This window comes from Adiantum capillus-veneris, chromosome 14 (assembly GCF_014529385.1).
Source record: "Adiantum capillus-veneris isolate H3 chromosome 14, ASM1452938v2, whole genome shotgun sequence".
NCBI classification, from domain to species: domain Eukaryota; kingdom Viridiplantae; phylum Streptophyta; class Polypodiopsida; order Polypodiales; family Pteridaceae; genus Adiantum; species Adiantum capillus-veneris.
This window is the reverse complement of record NC_140944.1, coordinates 25,750,790-25,770,506: the sequence shown is the minus strand read 5'-3', so window position 1 is coordinate 25,770,506 and position 19,717 is coordinate 25,750,790. Positions and strand designations below refer to the sequence as shown.

The 19,717-nt window shown below is 45.3% G+C and overlaps 1 protein-coding gene across 3 annotated transcripts in view; it reads right to left on the bottom strand.

Moving 5' to 3' along the window:
* Positions 1-19,717, bottom strand: part of EMB1644 (Small nuclear ribonucleoprotein family protein) — a 56,718-nt gene that overhangs the window by 27,739 nt on the left and 9,262 nt on the right. For all 3 annotated transcript variants that reach the window (XM_086528408.1, XM_086528410.1, XM_086528409.1), the window contains exons 2-6: positions 899-940; positions 706-804; positions 531-608; positions 382-421; positions 140-307 (exon numbers count right to left, since the gene is read on the bottom strand). In XM_086528408.1, coding sequence (XP_086384534.1) covers positions 140-307; positions 382-421; positions 531-608; positions 706-804; positions 899-940 — 427 coding nt within the window. The remainder of the gene's footprint in view (positions 1-139; positions 308-381; positions 422-530; positions 609-705; positions 805-898; positions 941-19,717) is intronic.

Genomic DNA, 19,717 nt, shown 5'->3' with positions numbered 1-19,717 from the left:
AAGCATGTAGTCCATCATCCAGAGCAAAACAGAGAGAGAGAGAGAGAGAGAGAGAGAGAGAGAGAGGGACGGGAAGAGATGAAGCAATGTATGTAAATTGAAAAGAGTGGACGAACAATAGTACGGAAAAAGAAATCACCTCTGCCACCAGACCTGCCGCCTCGAAACCCACGACCACCGCCGCCCCTACCTCCAAACCCATCATCTTGATACCCTCCCCGTCCACCAGTGCGCCCACCACCTCTTCCACCCCCTTCATCTCCCCTTCCTCTACCGCGACCACGAGTTCCAACAGGAGGCTTCCTATCTGCAAAACAAAATACGGCTTAATAATGGGCCTTGCAGCCGAACAAACAAGGCAAAAATAATTAAAAAACCTACCAGATCTTCTTACAGACTCCTCCTGAACCTTGTCAATCACCTGCAGCACCAGCAAACAGAAAACATTAATTAGATACTTTTCACCAGCCTATCTTGAAAGTTTGGAATCATTTTTATGATTTTCATGGACTAATGTTAAAGAAACACACCTCATCAGGCACTCTCAGATACTTGATAGTATTACCACGTATATAGCACTCAGGCATACGCCAGAACCGATCTCCATCCTGCATAGTAAGCCTTCATTTCAGAGACAAGAATAATCAGGCAAGAAATGATAAGAAGACCGAACCAGCACAAAGTCATCAGCATGACTACTGATACCTTTGATGTGCAAATGACCTCTCTCAAATGTATGTTCATCCATGTATCACAATTTACAAGGTGGCCATTGTATGTCTCCCCATTCTTCAATTCTACCAGCTGGAAATTAAAATAGCAAAAGTTAAAATCCAAAAATAATAAAAAATATTTTTCCTCATAAAACCAAACTAATGTGTTGACTATGCATGTATACCATAGGATGTCCTTGTGCTGTCTTTAATAGCGATAATGGTAGCTGCAAAAGGCCAAAAGATATTTGTTACTGTTTTCTCTAGACAACTACTTTCATTAGTTTACAAAAGACCAGGAAAACGTTATCGCTTTGACATAATGCATTTGTGAGTATGAAAGAAAGCAAATTGCGAAAACCCTCTTCCTTAGGAATGAATCCTCCAAACTCTCGCAAAAAATGAGGGGTGTCCTTGTCCTGTGGAAATGAGAAGGCCAAAATCACTTCATGGCATATAGAAAACGTAGAATCCATGTCACAAATACCTAGCACGAAATAAAGCATAGTCTGCATAGATTCCGAACTGAGTTAGAGTTGCATGCGAGAGGCAAGCACTTGAATGAAGATGGGTTCTCAGTAGCTTTGAGGAAATGCAGTTGCTTTCTGAAAAAGCAAGCTGCTTTTTCGTCGTTTTCCAGAAAAGCAGGAGCTTTTCCGCGAGGAATCCATGTCGACATTGCATCTGTGTGTGTGATTGTATCCGAGGACGCCTAGAATGTGTGTGAGCAAGCATTTAAAAGTAAATTTCAAATTTACTAAGGTTAGTGAATTTTTTAAGAATTAAGTTGTCTGGCCACCCACATTTAGTGGGCAGCCCACTGTTACAAGGACACCCAAAAACAGGGCAACCCCTGTAACAAGAGGCACCACGTGCCAACTGAAGAATAGACTGGAGTCTGGAACAGACTTTTAGCACTTCAAAACGATTGAATTGAAAAGAGATAGAATCCACGTGATGTGAAAGTTCAAAGTGCGAAGCAGAATGTACCGGTAGGTGCGCATTGCGATGTAGTGCAGGATTGGGGCAAGAAGCAAGAGGCGGAGTGCAACAGAGAGGAAGCGCTAGGGATCGAAGCAAGAAGAGAGAGAGCTCGTACGTTTTTGGGGAAAACTCAATAATTGAGTTTTGGTTTTATTAGAAGTGATTTTAAAAAAATGTGTACATTGAACCTGGACAAAGTAAAAAAATGTACCAAAAAGGGTTATTTAGGCCTTTAACCCAACAACCTCCCACTTAAAGACATAATGACGCCTTTAAGTTAACCAACTCCCACCAGCTGTATGCAATGCTTATGTTAAGCCTTAGCAAGACTCTTGGTGAGAACATCTGCAGGGTTATCCTGTGTATGGATCTTAGTCAAGGTGACTAGACCATCCTCTAATAACTGTCGTATGAAGTGGTACCGCACATCTATGTGTTTGGTACGCGCATGAAACATAGCATTTTTTGCTAAATAGACAGCACCTGGCTATCACAACCCAACACGGGTATATGAGCAGGCATGCCAAGTTCTTTTGCAAGTCTGCCCAACCAAATGGCCTCCTTTAAAGCCTTTGTGGCTGAAATATATTCAGCCTCAGTAGTACTCAATGCCACAATTTTCTGCAACCTAGAACACCAAGAGACTGTACCACCAGCAATGGCAAATACATATCCATTGATAGGTATCCATGTCACTTGCCATGTCTGCATCACAATATCCTTGCAACTTTAAGTCACTTTTGCCATAACAAATACACTTTGATTGTGTACCTTTCAAATATCTCAAAATGCATTTGACAGCTTCCCAATGCGCTTTGCCAGGATTCGACATGTATCGACTAACAACTCCCACTGCATAAGCATGTCGGGACGAGTGGCAACCATAGCATACATAAGAGAACCACAAGCTGATGCATAAGGGATTCCCTTCATCGCTTTCACTGCCACCTCATCCTTTGGGCAATCTGCTTTGCTAAGCTTAGTGTATGGAGGTAAAGGCACCCCAAGAGACTTAGCATCAGCCATATTAAATCTGTCAAGTACCTTTCTTGAGATAAAAACAACAATTTCAGCTTTCTATCTCTTTTAATACGCATGCCCAAAACATGCTCTGCATCACCCAAATCCTTCATAGCAAATGCTGAGTTTTAGCTTACGTTTCAAAGCATCTGTCACAAAGTGATGACCTGGCGGACAGCAAAAACCCTAATTTCTGCCAGAAACCCTAAAATTCCTGCAAACCCTAAAAACTGCCAGAAACCCTAATTCGCAGCAAACCCTAATTTCTGGCGCCAGTGCCACGTGGAAGGGTTGTACGGATTTTTCGGAAATTGCGCCGCAATTTGCGCTGGCAGCTTTTGGGCGTTGCTTTTTGCATAAAAGAGAGAGAACTTGCTTTTTTTTAATATTAAAAAAAAAGAGACTCTCTCTAAGAGAGAGAACTGATGCTTTGATTTTTAAAGCTTTTGGGGCTCTGCTTTTGGGCATCCCTTGTAACCTTTAAATTAGTGGTGAGGGCCTCACTTCTCAGGGCATCTGGACGCAGAGTCTGAGAGTGAAACCCTAACCGCTCTTTTGTTCTTTGATGATTGATTAATATAAAAAGAAATACCGAAAGGGGCGCCAGTCTTTGGGGCCAATATCTCTAGGCACGGAACTCCGCCGGGCCAGTGCAAATCTATTGTGATCTGTGAATTGTTTTGAAGTGGTTATTTGGTGCTGTCGCGGTTGATTCTTGACTTGGAGTGTCCAAGTTTGTTACAGTGGTATCAGAGCACGGCCGATTTCTCTTCTACGGGAAATCCGATCCCCGATTTTTTTTTTCCGCGGCACCTATGGCTTCAGGCAATGATCAATCGACTCCTTCTGCATCTGGAGATGCGGGCTGGGATCACAACGAAGATTCAGACAGAGAGTATGGCCCGCCTCGGCCTACTCAAGCGGAGCAAAGAGAGATGGAGCGTCGTCAATTGATTGGCGATGCAACAAAGATGATGCTCAATTTTGCCAAGGACCCGAAGATGGCAAAATATATGAACCCGACCTATTTGGAAGAGGTACAGACGGAGTGGCAGAGAACCACAACACCACTCCCGAAACCCGTCTCAAGAAAACTTCTGCCTCCAAGAAATATACGGAGAAGGAACTGGAGAACGTGGTTGATGCACGGATTGCTCAGCTTTTTGACGCGCAAAAGAAAGCCAAAAAGTACGGCAAAAAGCAGAAGAAAAGCACTGACTTTCCACGGTTATTTGGGTCGTCAGTCGACTTTTGACAAGGCAAAGAAACAGAAGAAGCGTGTTCGATTTGAAGGAGTACCCAATTCTTCTTCTTCTTCTTCTTCTTCTTCCAGTTCTTCTAGCTCTTTAGATTTGAGCGAAGAAGACAGAAAAGGTAAAAAAAAAAAAGCGAAGCAAGAAACAAGGCTTCGGAAAGGCAAAGAAGGCTACATCTCGCCCAGAGACTGACAGTTCTACTGAGGACTTGTCTACAAACAGCTCAGATTCCGATGACGGAAAGTTTTATGCGAACAAGAAGAATTTTTTTACAAAGCTAACCAATATGACTTTCTCGAAGATAAAAGCAAGAAAGTCCGAGAGTTTAAGGAAGGTGGCCACTCGATCAAGTTTGATACTTTTCAGGATACTCAGATGCTTCGAAGGCTTTGTCTTTTATACAGCATTTTGACATCGCTTTCGCGGGAGGACGCTATTCAGAGCACTCCAAGATTCGGAGAGCTGCCTCTTACTTTAAGGGGAATGCTCGTACTTGGTGGTCCACACTTCTATTAAGCAAGACTGTGCCAGTTACATGGCTGAAATTCAAGAGGCTTTTTATTTCTTCTTGGTTGACTCAAGAGTTTGAGTGAGATATACGAGCTGCTTGGAACCATCTCCGGATGACCAAGAGCGATACAGTGAATTCTTATTGTGAAAGATTCTGGAGCTCTTTTCTACCCGCCTCTTCATTCAAGAAGATCTCGTTCAGAGAACAGATTGAGCGGTTTACCTTGGGTCTAGCTACAGAGATCCGAAATCACTGCTTGGAACAGAAGTCAGCTTCTGTTCAGGAGTTGTTGAGTCATGCGAAGCGGGGCTTTGCCATTCACTCTGGCAGTCTGACCTACCCCACAAATGAGGCCATGACACAACGAGTTGAACAGACTTCTGGGAATGAAAGTAGAAAGAAAAAGAGCAACCCAGAGAAAAAAGATGCACGACCCAAGCTTACTCCTGAGAAGAGAGCTCGCTTCATTAGAGAGGGGAAGTGCTTTGGATGCGGGGAACATGGACATATTTCCGCAAAGTGCCCAGATAAGGCACAAAAAGAATAGAATGATAAAGACGACGACAGGTCTGAGAGTTCGAGAGCAGCTGAGGAATGTGGCAAAAAAGGCAGATAGAAAAGCAAAACTGGTACCAAATGGCGTGGGACCTGCAACGAATCTAATGAATGAATATACAAACTTTGCCGCTTTCGGGGCAAAGTGAAGGATCAGGAAGCTCTTTTGAAGGAGCCAAGGCCAACTTCTTTTCACTTGGAATTGGCGGCTCGATTTGGAACTACGCCCGACAAACTGACGCCACAGGCGGAGGTAGTTCGACTGGCACCCGGATGGGATGTTGCCATTACATCGAGCATTGGCAAACTTCATTTGCAATGACAGGGGTGTTCAGGGCACGCGAGTGACGTTCTACTCAGGATCCCTTGGTATCACAAGAACTACGCCGTGGTTGACTACCGGGCCGAGAAAGCGACTTTGATAAATGAAGGGCTTAGAGATTGTACTTGATGAACTTCAGTTTTCTTACTCATTCTTTTGGGAGAACTGAACAATGGATAAAGGTTGAATATGTTTTGACCTGAAGAAAAGAACGCCAAGATTTTTTCTCCACGCTCATGCCGATTGCTTTTGAGAGGGCCTGAAGATCATACCATTGATCTGATATCTGGAAGCACGCCACCGAATCGGCCACCTTATCGTGTGAGCCGAGTACAGAATGAAAAGATTATGAACTCAGTGAAAGACCTCTTGGAAAAGGGTCTTGTCCAACCTAGTACTTCACCGTATTGCTCTCCAGTATTGTTGGTTTTGAAGAAAGACGGATCTTGGAGAATGTGCATCGATTATAGAGCTCTCAACAAAATCACCATCAAGAACAGATTTCCGATTCCTAGGATCGATGATATACTCGACAAGTTACAGGGATCCTCGTGCTTTAGCAGGATTGACTTGAAGAGTGGATATCATCAGATCAGGATAGCACCAGGAGATGTCTACAAGACAGCTTTTCGGACGACTTTTGGGTTATTTGAGTTTTTGGTGATGCCTTTTGGCTTAACCAATGCTCCTGCGACATTTAACCGGATGATGGATAGGATTTTTCGAGAGTACAGGCTATTTGTTGGCACTTTCTTTGACGACATCATTGTTTTCTCCAAGAATGAGGCAGAACAAAGAGATCATCTGCTTCAGGTCTTTCAGGCATTACGAGATCACAAGTTAGTGATTAATGCAAAGAAAAGTGAATTTTTCCTACCAGAGATACACTTTTTGGGACACATTGTGTCAGCCGCAGGAGTGCAAATGGATCCGGCCAAGATAGAGACTATCCGTAATTGGCCCGACTTGAAGAATGTCCATGAAGTTAAAAGCTTCTTGGGACTGTGTTCGTACTACAGGCGGTTCATACGAAAGTTTGCAGAGGTTGCTTCCCCTTTGCATACATTGACACAGAAAGGAGTACCTTTTTCATGGCGACCCACAGAGGTGACTGCCTTTCGGACATTGAAAGAGAAATTGACTACGGGACCTATTTTGACTTTGTCGGACTTGCAGAAGTCATTTGAAGTATATTGTGATGCTTGTGGTCGTAGTCTGGGTGCGGTCTTGATGCAAGAAGGCCGTGTCATAGCTTACGAGAGCCGTTTGTTCTCTAGGCCGGAGATGACAGCACAGATCTATGGGAAAGAGCTTTTGGCGGTTATCCACGCTCTTACTCAGTGGCGGCATTACCTACTTGGAGCGGATTTTACTGTCTTTACAGACCATCAGAGTTTGCGCTACTTCTTGTCACAGAAGCAGCTTTCGGAAAAGCAGATGCGGTGGGTGAACATCTTGTAACAGTTCCACTTCCAGATTGTCCATGTGCAGGGACAGAAGAATGTGGTGGCAGATGCTTTGTCTCGAAAACCGTTGGTTCTCGCTATTTCCGCGATACATCATAGGAGCTTCGAGGATATGGTCGATCAGTGTGCCACAGATACAGATTTTGCAGATATTTTCACACGGATACGGGATGGGGAGACAGTAGCTGGATACTCCCTTCGGGAAGGCTACTTGATGAAAAAGACTATGTTGTGCGTTACACAGCCGTTCAGGGAAAAGGTTATGACTAATTGCCACTGTCCACCTTTTACGGGTCACCGCGGCATTGCTACCACCATGAAAGGGGTAGAGAGAGGTTTCTTTTGGCGGAGACTGAAGAAGGATGTGGAAGAGTTTGTGCGCAGTTGCTTGGTATGCCAGAAGGTCAAGTTTGATAGGCATAAGGCACAGGGATTGTTACACCCTTTACCCATACCCACCCGCCCCTGGGAAAATATTGAAATGGATTTCATTTTTTTAATCTCCCGAGAATACAGAATGATCACGATGATTTTCCGATTACATGGCACGCCTGAGACGATTGTCTCCGACAGAGACCCCAGATTTATGAGTTTGTTTTGGAAGGCAATTTGGGAGAACATTGGCACGCGGTTGCAGTTCTTGTCATCGTTCCACTTGCAGACTGACGGGCAATCTGAGATTGCCAATTCAGTGATTTTAGATTTATTGAAGTCTTGTATCTCGCATCAGAAGACTCAATGGGAAAAGAACTTACTTTTGGTGAAATTTACCTACAATAACACGATACACTCTTCGACGGGGAAGACGCCATGTGAGATTGTTGAAACTGCTACGAAGGTTCCATCCTTCCTGAGCACGAAAGATTAGAAATTTGAAGCAGATGAATATTCGCGAGATTTGGATACGGCTTTTGCCAAGGTTCGCGAGACTTTGCAGGAGTCTCAAGAACGACAGAAAAAGGCAGCGGATCGCCATCGTCGCGACTGGAAACTGAAGGAGGATGATTGGGTGCTCTTACTTTTGAGAAGGCACGCCTAAGAAAGAAAAAGGGAAAGGAGAGGCTTTTTCCAAAGCTTAGTATGTGATACTACGGACCTTTCCAGATTACTGACAAGATAAATGATGTCTCCTTCCAATAAAAACTGCCAGATACTTCGAGGATTCACAATGCATTGCATGTGAGTCTCTTGAAACCTGTTAAGGGTGATGTGCCTGATGATGGGGAGCCTGATGAGCAACCCGAAGTGGAAGAAAACGAGAAGATCCTTGTTCCTGAACAGATTTTGGCACATAACGATACGAAGAAAGGTAAAGTCCGAAGGCGGTTCTTGGTTTAGTTCAAGAAATTTCCTGCATTTGATGCGAAGTGGATGGAGGAGGAGGACCTAGAAGATACTCCTCGGATTGTGAAACTTTACCTCGATGCTTTTGGTTTAGCATAGTCTACTCCAAATGGAACCCAGAATTCAGCTTGGCCAAAGATCTGGTGCAGTGGGATGCACAAGAGGGGAGTTACTCCACTCCTTTGTCAACAGATGCCTCGATTTTGATACTAAAGTCACTGATGTCTCTTTGAGCTTCAGGGATACTGAGACCTGACAGTATTCTGCTGGATGACTTTATGAAATGATATTCCTGATAATGATACTGATTTGTTTCTTCACTTCTTTTGAGTGCAGGAGCTGATAGCCGAAATGACTGTAGCATTTTGGTCTGATTGATCTCGAATAGACATGGTTGCAATAGGGGTTAGTCAATCGGACATCGATGAGGTCCCGATTGGACCCTAGATGTGATTGCTAGCTACATTGCCGATAAATCATGGTCTAAGATCCGAATGAATGTTGAATGTCATGTGATGTCCTGTGATGTCTGGTGATGTCCTGTGATGTCGTGTGATGTGACCGTCGATTTTGTACATGTGCTAGATGTGTGTTCCTAGTACGTAGGTACTAACAGTCAGTGTCTGCTAAGACGGTTTATGGCTTTTGTCGGTTTTGCAGGCGTAATCGCGGTCGATGACAATGCTTTCAAGAGGGGGGTATGTCACAAAGTGATGACGTGGCGGACAGTAGAAACCCTAATTTCTGCCAAAAACCCTAAAATTCCTGCAAACCCTAAAAACTGCCAAAAACCCTAATTCACAGCAAACCCTAATTTTTGGAAACCCTTACTGCTGGCTGAAACCCTAATTTCTGACACCAGTGCCACGTGGCAGGGTTGTACAGATTTTCCGGAAATTGCACCGCAATTTGCGCTGGCAGCTTTTGGGCGTTGCTTTTTGCATAAAAGAGAGAGAACTTGCTTTTTTTTAATTAAAAAAAAAAGAGACTCTCTAAGAGAGAGAACTGATGCTTTGATTTTTAAAGCTTTTGGGGCTCTGCTTTTGGGCATCCCTTGTAACCTTTAAATTAGTGGTGAGGGCCTCACTTCTCAGGGCATCTCGACGCAGAGTCTGAGAGTGAAACCCTAACCGCTCTTTTGTACTTTGATGATTGATTAAATATAAAGAGAAATACCGAAAGGGGCGCCAGTATTTGGGGCCAATATCTCTAGGCACGGAACTCCGCCGGGCCAGTGCAAATCTATTGTGATCTGTGAATTGTTTTGAAGTGGTTATTTGGTGCTGTCGCGGTTGATTCTTGACTTGGAGTGTCCAAGTTTGTTACACATCAAGACTAGTCTTATGTTTCCCGGCAAGCAGCATGTCATCAACATAGAGAACAAGTATGATGGGATTACCATCTTCATCCCCTATTGTATACAAACAATGATCTGCATGGTTGTGTTTAAATCCTTGAGACAGCATAAATGTCACGTGACACATCCAACCCTATGTGTCCGTGGACAAGCTACAACACGACAAGGGTTTAGTCAGTCCAGTCAGTCTAGATTAGAAGTGATCTGGCACTTTTGTGAGCCTATTCGTAGACTGTGCATGCCTAGTCACTTAGCAATAGATGCATATCCTCTGGTTGCACACAGCATGATCATCAGAATTCCCATCAGAATCCATTAGAATCAGCTAGGGGAATTTTCCAATGCATTTAGCCTATTTTTGGTATTTTTCACTTATTATTTTTAAGTGACTTCCCAACAAAAGTAGGTAGGGCAATTTTGCTAAGCTAATATATAAGCAAACCAAAGTTAGCACTAAATGGGAGAAGAGGCAGCAGGAGCTTCCCGCTCGACAGGCATTCTTCTTAGCAAGAACCCTCAAGTGCCAAGCGTTCCATAGCTTAGCGTTTTTCGACACCCTCAGCACTTCCCCATCCCAGGCGTTTCCACAGCAGTGCATCGCCAACAGTACCCTACAACCTAGCGTTTGCAGTGATCGCCATCCTTCCCAAGCCCTAGCGTTTGCAGTTGACCATCGCCAGCACATCAGATTTGCATAGCGTTTTCACTAACGCTAGGAAGGCAGCCAACGTTTTTGGTTTTCAGCCATAAATGCGTCAGATGGTCAGCGTTTTCAGCCCTATTGGACGACAGCAGATTCAGCCCTAGTTGGTTGCAAAAGACTCCCATTTTCAGCCCATAAAAACGCAGCCAAAACAGTCATTTTCAACCATCGAAACAATCCCGAAATTCAGCAAATAGAAGACCATAGATTTCAGCCCTAAAGTCGTCGTCGTCGTCACCGTGTCGTCATCGGCGTTGCATCAATCCATTGCATACGCATTGTACCACTTTGTGCAATCAATAGTAGACCACTCTCGCCGACGAGAGTGGGGCCTTCGGAGGAGGGTTTTACAACGTCTCTCGTGTCGTATCTCTCTTCTCTCTATCTCTCAGTCTCATTCACTTGCACGCACAATGTCCATTCACTTTGTTTGTGATCATAGCACTTTCCATTAAGAACGGAAGGCTCTCCCTTCCATAAGAATTAAAAGGAACCTTGAGCACAATTCGGAGCACTCATCTTGAGCAAAGCACAAACATCCATTCCGCTGCACCTAATAATAAAAGTGTCAAACTTCTTATACCACTGTGTGATGATTGTCTCAAACCATACAGAGCCCTTTTCAGTTTGCATACAAGTTCGTCACGTGTAGGAACTACAAAACCTTCAGGTTGTTTCATGTATATGTCCTCTTCAATGTCACCATGCCAAAACGTTGTCTTTACATCCATCTGATTCAATTCCAAATCAAGCACCGCAACGAAAGCAAAAAGGACACGTAAAGTTGTAAGCTTTACAACAGGGGAAAGGATTTCTTGAAAATCAATTCCTTCTTTCTGTGCATATCCTTTTGCAACCAATCTTGCCTTGTACTTGGGTTTTTTATCCACAATCTTAATCTTGTACACCCATTTGTTAAGAAGAGCCTTTCTCCCTTTAGGCAATGGCACAAGATCCAAGGATTTCATTTCCTCTTTGCATTGCAAACTCCCACTTACTGCTCGACTCACATGATTTGGCCTCTTTATATGTAAGAGGTTCACCCTCATCTGTTAACATTACATGATCCAAAGAGAGGTTAAATCTCTGCGGTTACCTTCTTAAACGAGTTGACTTGCGTACCCAATGATCTACATTCTCAGGCAACAGTTCTACTCATTTTCAGCTCTATCATACTACTGAAAATCATTTTCAGCCAAATTCAGGTGGCTGTCCATCCTCATTAGGAGCATCAATATCATGTCCTACCTCTTCTGGCTCAAGGTTAACCGGCTGATTATCAATTTCAACTTGCGGTGATGCATCATGAGGCTCTTTTTCAACATCAATGGGTGGTAAAGAAGGTTGAAATCTGATTGTTTTCTTGTCAGCATCAAATTTTGTAGCATTCTTAAGCACTTTTGCCTCATTGAACACTACATCTCGGCTGTGTATTTTTTTTTCCGAGAAAAAGATCCTTCTATTAGTTAATGAAAACTATCCGTAGGGCTACAACCACCTTTGCAAGAGAGGGCTACAACAAACATGATGGGGAGACTCTCCCAATGAAAGAACAACATATATACAATGAGGCTAAATCAAGAGATGGGAGGAGGGAAGAGCCACAGAGATGGTCGGTAGTGCCATCTAAGCACACCCTGGACACTGGTGAAGAAAGGCCCAGGGCTCCAGAGTCGAAGGAAAGCCTCGCGGCGCTCCCGCATGTGGTCGGAGCTGCCCTGTAGTCCCTCTAGCTGTCCTCTGAGAGTATGGATCAGCTCTGGCCAAAAGTCACGAACAGTCTCTGCTGGTGGCACAGAGCGAGCCTCAAAAATGCGGAAACAGCGGGCCTGCCAGATGAACCAAAGTGTCAAGCCATTGATGAGCTCCCAACACTCCTCTCTCTCACTGCACCACTCCTGTGGAGTAAGCTCTGTAGCAGGCTGGAGTGTAGGTCGCGCCCCCTGTATCACTATCATCCTGCTGGTGGAAGATAGCTCAAACTGAAGTGCCCGGCCCGTGAGAGTGGACCAAGCCGCTGCCCCCCAAGTGTACTGTCTAGCCGTGGAGAGAGTAGGCATCATCCGAAGAACTCGTAGCCACACCTGCTGGGCCGAGGGACAGTCCCAAAGACAATGACGCTGACTCTCCACCAACTGGTCACAGGCTGCACATGCAACCGAGAGACCACTATGCACAAGTCAGCTCCCTACTGCTGTAGCTCTGTGTGCAACCAACCACTGAAACAAAGTGACGCGCCTCGGCTGTCTGGAGTCCCACAGGCCACAGCCTCTGCCAAAAGGCTGCCAAGAACTCGACTGTGAGGCCCTCCTCTTGCCAATGACGTGCTGCAGCTAGGCGGGCCTCTCTGTGCTGCAAGTATATGACGTCCAAGCCGAACAGTGTACTGAAAGAAGGGGAATCCTGGGTGGTCTGTAGAAGAGAAGGGGTCCCTCCATAGCCACTCACCAGGATCCCGCTGTACTCGTGCCAGTCGACAACACTCCCAAGCCCATAGCCTCCAGTGTCCAGTCTCAAGAGTTGCTGGGTCAAGGTCTATGACGCAAGTCCTCCCACGGATGCCCACAACTCGGATCCTCTGGAAACAGTACTCTGCTACCTGCGGGGCCTCTACTGCAACTCGCTGTAATCGTCCCCCACCCTGAAGCTCGAAGAACAGGGCTGGGACAGTCTCTGAGCAGGCCCTGATTGAAATGAGAGCCTCCAATCGTGTGAAGGCTCCCATCCACCGGGGTGCTACTGGCTCGAGAGGCGTGAGCCACTCAACGGGAACTGACTCTGAGATGTCCTGACACATGCTTTGCACCCCTCTGGAAACCCTGCACCTCCTCTGACAAACCTATGAACTCTAGCCAGTCACCTAGAGAGCGCGCTGGACCTACTGCCATGGGACCCCAGGAAACATGAGGCTGACTACCAACCAAGTGGCCTCTCTGAGTGCTAACCATGGGGTTACAAACGAGGGGCTGCCATAGGCGCTCCTCCGTGCACGTCGGCTGTCTCTGCTCCCGGCCACGCCGTAAGAGCTCCCAAGATCGAAGCAAACTCACAGCGAAGCGATCCTCCAGTCTCCTGCTCAAACCAACTCGGCGCATCTCTGTAAAGATCCATCTGGTCAAAGGTTGCCAAGGGCCTCCTGACTAAGGCACCCTAGCACGAAGCCTCTGCAGCAAGAACTCCTTCCAGGGGTCCTCACCTGGAAGAAGTCCTCTGACTATGAACTTCCCAAGAAGGGCTCTACTCTGCTGTGCTGGATCAGTGATCCCAAGCCCTCCCTGAGAACAAGGAAGCGTGATGACCGACCAAGCCACCTTGGCTCGGGCTATCTGAGTGTCACGTCCTGACCAAAGGAAGTTCCTGATCAGCCTCTCTACCTGGCTGATACAAGAACTCGAGAAGATCCAGCAGGAAGTGATGTACCACATAGTCACCAACAGCACCTGGTTGGCAACTACTACTCTACCAGCCAGCGAAAGTCGTGCTGAGCTCCAATGCAACAGCTTTCTCCTGATGGACAGGAGAAGAGGAGCAATCTGCTGCTCGGGAGACAAGCCCAAACCAACCTGACAACCCAAGTACCGAACTGCAGTCCCTGGGGGAATCCACCTGAAACCCTCTCCTAGCATCCAATCTGGCACAGAAGCACTACCATTCGAGAAAGCCATTGTCTTTCTCCAGTTGATCAGTGCGCCCGATACACAACAGAAGGTCTCCAAAGCCTGCTCACATCTGTGAAGATTGGCCTCCTGGCCATCTAAGTACAAGGCTGAGTCATCGGCAAACTCAGCGTCCAGTAGCTCATCTCCCCGAATAGGGAGTGCTAAGCCCCGTAAACCAACCTGCTGAGACACCAAAAATCTGCTCATCGCCTCTGCATAGAACAGAAAGAGAAAGGGGGCAAGAGGACAACCCTGTCTGACCGAGCGTGTGAGCATGAAGCGCTCACCTCTCCCTCCTGCCAAAAGCACCTGACTGTGAGTCTGTCTGTACAAAGCTGACACCCCTCTGATCCAAGCATCTGAGAAGCCCATCCTACGTAGAGTACCCTCTAGAAAGTCCCAATCAACTCTGTTGTATGCATTCTCAAAATCGAGAAGAAGAATCACAAGGTCCTCACCACGGAGCCGTGCCAGGGCAGAAGCCTCCCAGAAAGTAAAGATGTTGTCAAGGATACTGCGTTCCTTGACAAAACCTATCTGAGTCCCATGTATAAGGCTCTCTAAAAGTGGCTGAATCCTCAAACTCAGAGCCTTGGCAAGAATTTTGTAGGCTGAGTTGAGGATGGTGATGGGGCGCCACTGTCGAATCTCATCCAAGGAGCCACCCTCCTTGGGAATGAGGTAGATCAGGCCAGCAACTGTAAATAAAAATCTGACTTCCGTCGGAAAGTCAATAAAAATCAGCAACACATCACCTGTACACAGACTTATGAGAAGAAAATAATTGATTATAACAGTTAATTCATCAAAAATTGCATGAAATGGTAATTATCCGACTCTAACCAACCCGTAGGTGTGCACACAGTCCTTCGTGCAGCCAAGCTGGCTCTGATAGCATGAAACAAACACGGAGAATGGATCTCTCGGCCCGACAGCTTCCCCGTGTTGGGCCAACGTCCGAGGACGTAGGCGTGCACTTGTAAGACCGAGCGTCCCATACCACCCGGCCTCACGTCCTCGAGGTGACCTCGCGCACTCCTAGCCTCGCAAGCTAACCATTGGCGCTCTGCCAGTGGGGGTCGATAACTATAAATGAGGCCTTGGCCTCCCTTTTATAATAATGGCCGGCCACACTGGCCATGTTCACACTACGTCCGCCCGGACACTGGACGCCCATCCCGACAGCATCTGGGTTAGATCCCCTCTCCTGTGAACGGGACATAACAGACTGTTATTGACATATTTAGCAAACAAGCTCATTTCATTCCAATGAAGAAAACAGTCAAGCCGGATCACTTAGCGAGACTGTTTGTGGCCCAGATCTTCAGATTACATGGCATGCCTGAGACGATTGTCTCCGACAGAGACCCCAGATTTACGAGTTTGTTTTGGAAGGCAATTTGGGAGAACATTGGCACGCGGTTGCAGTTCTCGTCATCATTCCACCCGCAGACTGATGGGCAATCTAAGATAGCAAATTCAATGGTTCTAGATTATTGAAGTCTTATATCTCAGATCAGAAGACTCAATGGGAAAAGTACTTATCTTTGGTGGAATTTGCCTACACTAACACGATACACTCTTCGACGGGGAACGCGCCATTTGAGATTGTTGAAGGTGCGCCATTTGAGATTGTTGAAGGTGCTGCAAAGGTTCCACCCTTTCTAAGCACGAAAGATAAGATCTTTGAAGCGGATGAATATACGCGAGATTTGGATACGGCTTTTGCCAAGGTTCGCGAGACTTAGCAGAAGTCTCAAGAACGACAGAAAAAGGCAACGGATCGCCATCGTTGCGACTTGAAATTGAAGGAGGATGATTGGGTGCTCTTACGTTTTAAGAAGGCACGCCTAAGAAAGACAAAGGGAAAAAGAGGCTTTTTCCAAAGCTTAGTATGCGATACTACGGACCTTTCCAGATCACTGAAAAGATAAATGATGTCTCGTTCCGATTGAAACTACCAGAAACTTGGAGGATTCACAATGCATTCCATGTGAGTCTCTTGAAACCTTTTAAGGGTGATGTGCCCGATAATGGGGAGCCTGATGAGCAACCCGAAGTGGAAGAAAACGAGGAGATCCTTGTTCCTAAACAGATTTTGGTACATAAGGATACGAAGAATAAGGGTAAAGTCCGAAGGCGGTTCTTGATTAAGTTCAAGAACTATCCTGCATTGGATGCGAAGTGGATGGAGGAGGAGGACCTAGCCGATACTTCTCAGATTGTGAAACTTTACCTCGATGCTTTTGGTTTAGCATAGTCTATTCCAAACGGAACCCAGAATTCAGCTTGGCCGGAGATCTGGTGCAGTGGGATGCACAAGAGGGGAGTCACTCCGCTCCTTTGTCAACAGATGCCTTGATTTAGATACTAGAGTCACTGATGTCTCTTTGAGCTTCAGGGATACTGAAAGCTGACAGTATTCTGCTGGATGACTTTAATGAAATGGAATTCCTGATTATGATACTGATTTGTTCTTGACTTCTCTTAAGTGCAGGAACTGATAGACGAAATGACAGCAGCATTTTGGTTTGATTGATCTCGAATAGTCATGGTTGCAATAGGGGTTAGTCAATCGGACATCGATGAGGTCCCGATTGGACCTAGATGTGATTGCTAGTTACATTGCCGATAGATCATGGTCTAAGATCCAAATGAATGTTGAATGTCATGTGATGTCTAATGATGTCCTGTGATGTCGTGTGATGTGACTGTCGATTGATACATGTGCTAGATGCGTGTTCCCAGTACGTAAGTACTAACAGTCAATGTCTGCTAAGACGGTTTATGGCTTCTGTCGGTTTTGCAGGCGTAATCACAATCGATTACAATGCTTTCAAGAGGGGGTTATGTCACAAAGTGATGACGTGGCTACCGACAGCAAAAATCCCAATTTCTGCCAAAAACCCTAAAATTCCTGCAAACCCTAATTTCTGCCCAAAAAAAAACCTAATTTGCAAAAAAAACCCTAATTTCTGGAAACCCTAACCCTAACTGTTGGCTGGAACCCTAAAGTGGCTGGAAACCCTAAAAGCAGGCGGCAAATGCCACGTGGCAGCAGTGTACGGTTTCTGGAATTTATGGGCTGCTTTTCTGGGCGACGCAATCCTTGATGCTTTTTCAAGGCCAAGTGTGTGAGAGGGAGCATGAGAGAGAGAGAGAGAGATTTTTGCTTTATTTTGAATGTAAAGCCTCAAGAGGGCTTGTGAGAGTATTGTGCTTTTGAATTGAAAGCTTTTGGGGCTCTGCTTTTGGGCATCCCTTGTAACCTTTAAATTAGTGGTTTAGGGCTCACTCTGCAGAGCATCTGCACACAGAGTCTGAGAGTGAAACCTTAGCTAACCGCTCTTTGTACTTTGACATTGATTTAATACATAAAGAAATACCGAAAGGGGCGCCAGTCTTTGGGGCCAATACCTCTATGCACGGAACTCCGCCGGGCCAGTGCAAATCTATTGTGATCTGTGAATTGTTTTGAAGTGGTTATTTGGTGCTGTCGCGATTGATTCTTGACTTGGAGTGTCCAAGTCTGTTACAGGGTCTGCATTCTTTACCTCTTATTTCTCATGTGCAGGCAAAGCGTGAATTGCGATGAGGAGCACAAGCGGCATTCATCTATGCCTCTCCAGTTACCCAGACCTTTAAGGCTCTAGACAGGTATTCAGCTTTGTTTACCAAGTATAAGCACCTCTTTTTGCAGAATGATCTTAGACTCAGGAAGAAGAGTTAGAGCGGCAACTCAGGGAGTTGGTGGCCAGAGGATTCATACATCCTAGTGTAAGTCCTTTTGCTGCTCCTATCTTATTTGTCAGCAAGAAGAATGGTTCGTTTCATTTGTGTATTGATTACAGGGCATTGAACAAGATGACCGTCAAGAACAAGTTTCTAATGCCTCCCATTAAGTATATCCTCGATAGGCTCAATGGGGCAAAGGTTTTCAGTAAGGTCGATCTCAAAAGTGGATACATTAGGTAAGGGTCTTCAAAGGTGACATCTACAAGACCGCTTTTCGCACAGAGCGAGGGCAATGGGAGTATGTGGTTATGCCTTTTGGATTGACACGTGTCGTAGGTACATTTAACCGTCTCATGGTAGGCCGTTTTGGCGATATGGTTGGCGTGTGTGTCTTGATGATATTCTCTTTTTTTTTGCATCGTGGAAACAACATTAAAAGGATGTAGAAAGGGTTTTAACCCGTTTGGAGGAGTGTCAACTGTACGTTATTCAGTTTATGACAAAGAACTTCTGTCTGTCATTCACTCTCTCAAGCATTAAAGGCATTTCCTGTATGGTAGAGAGTTCACAGTTCGCACAGATCACCAAGCCCTCAAGTGGCTCGAGTTTATGCCTAGTGCACATTGGAGTGATCGCCAAGCACGATGGTCACAATTTTTTGAGCAATTTGGAGGTTTCATTGAGTATGTGTCTGGTAAAGCTAACCCTGTTGAAGATGTGTTAAGTCGGAAAGGACAGATCCTGGCTCTTGAGTCAAGATCCACAGTTTCTCTTCAGGGTGTGTCTTTCAACAACATGAAGAACCAATATGCACATTCCGAGTTTCGTAAGTAATGGTTGCAGGCTCTTGCTTCCCAAGGGCCTAACTACTATCTCATTCGTGAAGGTTTGTTGTATTTTCGTCACCGTCTATGTGTGTTGCCCTCTCTCAGGACAAACATATTGCACGATGCTCATGACTTTCTCATGGGTGGGCACAGGGGAATGAACACCACTCTGGAAAGAATAGAAAGATTCTTCTAATGCGAAAGGATGTGTTTCGTTATGTCACACAGTGCACCATTTGTCAAAAGGTTAAAGCTCCTCGGGGTAAGTAGCAGGGCCTCTTGTTTCCGCTGCCTATTCCAAATGGCCCTTTTCACAATATTTCTATGGATTTTGTGACTAACCTTCCACCTAGTTTGCATTCAAGGAACACTCAATGTTTGACAATTATCGACCGTTTCAGCAAGTTTTGCATGTTGATTCCTTGTAAGTCCGCAGTCATTGCACAAGATGTAGCACGGTTGTTCATAAAGCATTGATACCCCCTCTGTGGTTTGCCAAAGTCAATTGTTTTAGATAGAGATGTTAAGTTCACGTCCAATTTTTGGCACGCACTCTTTGAAAATTTTGGCACTAAGTTGAATTTTTCATCGGCTTTTCATCCACAGTCAGATAGTCAAACAAAAATTTACAATCAGTTGGCTTTTGATGTTTTGAAGTCATATGTGCATAATCAACAGTCTCACTGGGAGCTCTATCTCCCTTTGGTTCAAGCAATTTTAAATGACTCTTATTCCTCTGCCATTGATAGAACTCCGTACGAGGCAGCTTTTGGACGTCCGTTCCAATCACTTTTGACTCGCTTGGTCAATCCAAAGCCTAATGACAATGCTGAAAGTCAGTCGTTAGATGAGATTTCTGAGAGTATGAAGCTTCGGCTAAGCAAGGCTCAGGAGTCTTACTCATCACAGGCAAACAAGCATCGTCAGGATGTTTCTATCAAGGAAGGAGATTGGGTTTATTTAAGGATCATGAAGCAACGTCTTAAGCAAGTCTTAAAGAAGTGTCCTAAGTTATCTTTCAGAATGTATGATCCATTTCCTGTCAATAAAAAGACCAATGAGGTTTCTATGAAATTGCAATTGCCGAACTCATGGTCAATGCACAACGTTTTCCATGTTTCTTGGTTGAAAGTGTTTCAGGGAACACCTCCGAAGGACATTTCCAAAGAAGAAGAACCCGAGATCATTGATGAAGCTGAAGTCATGGAGCCGGAGCAAGTGTTGTTGCATCGATTTCGCCATGGCTCAAAGAAGCAAGTCAGACA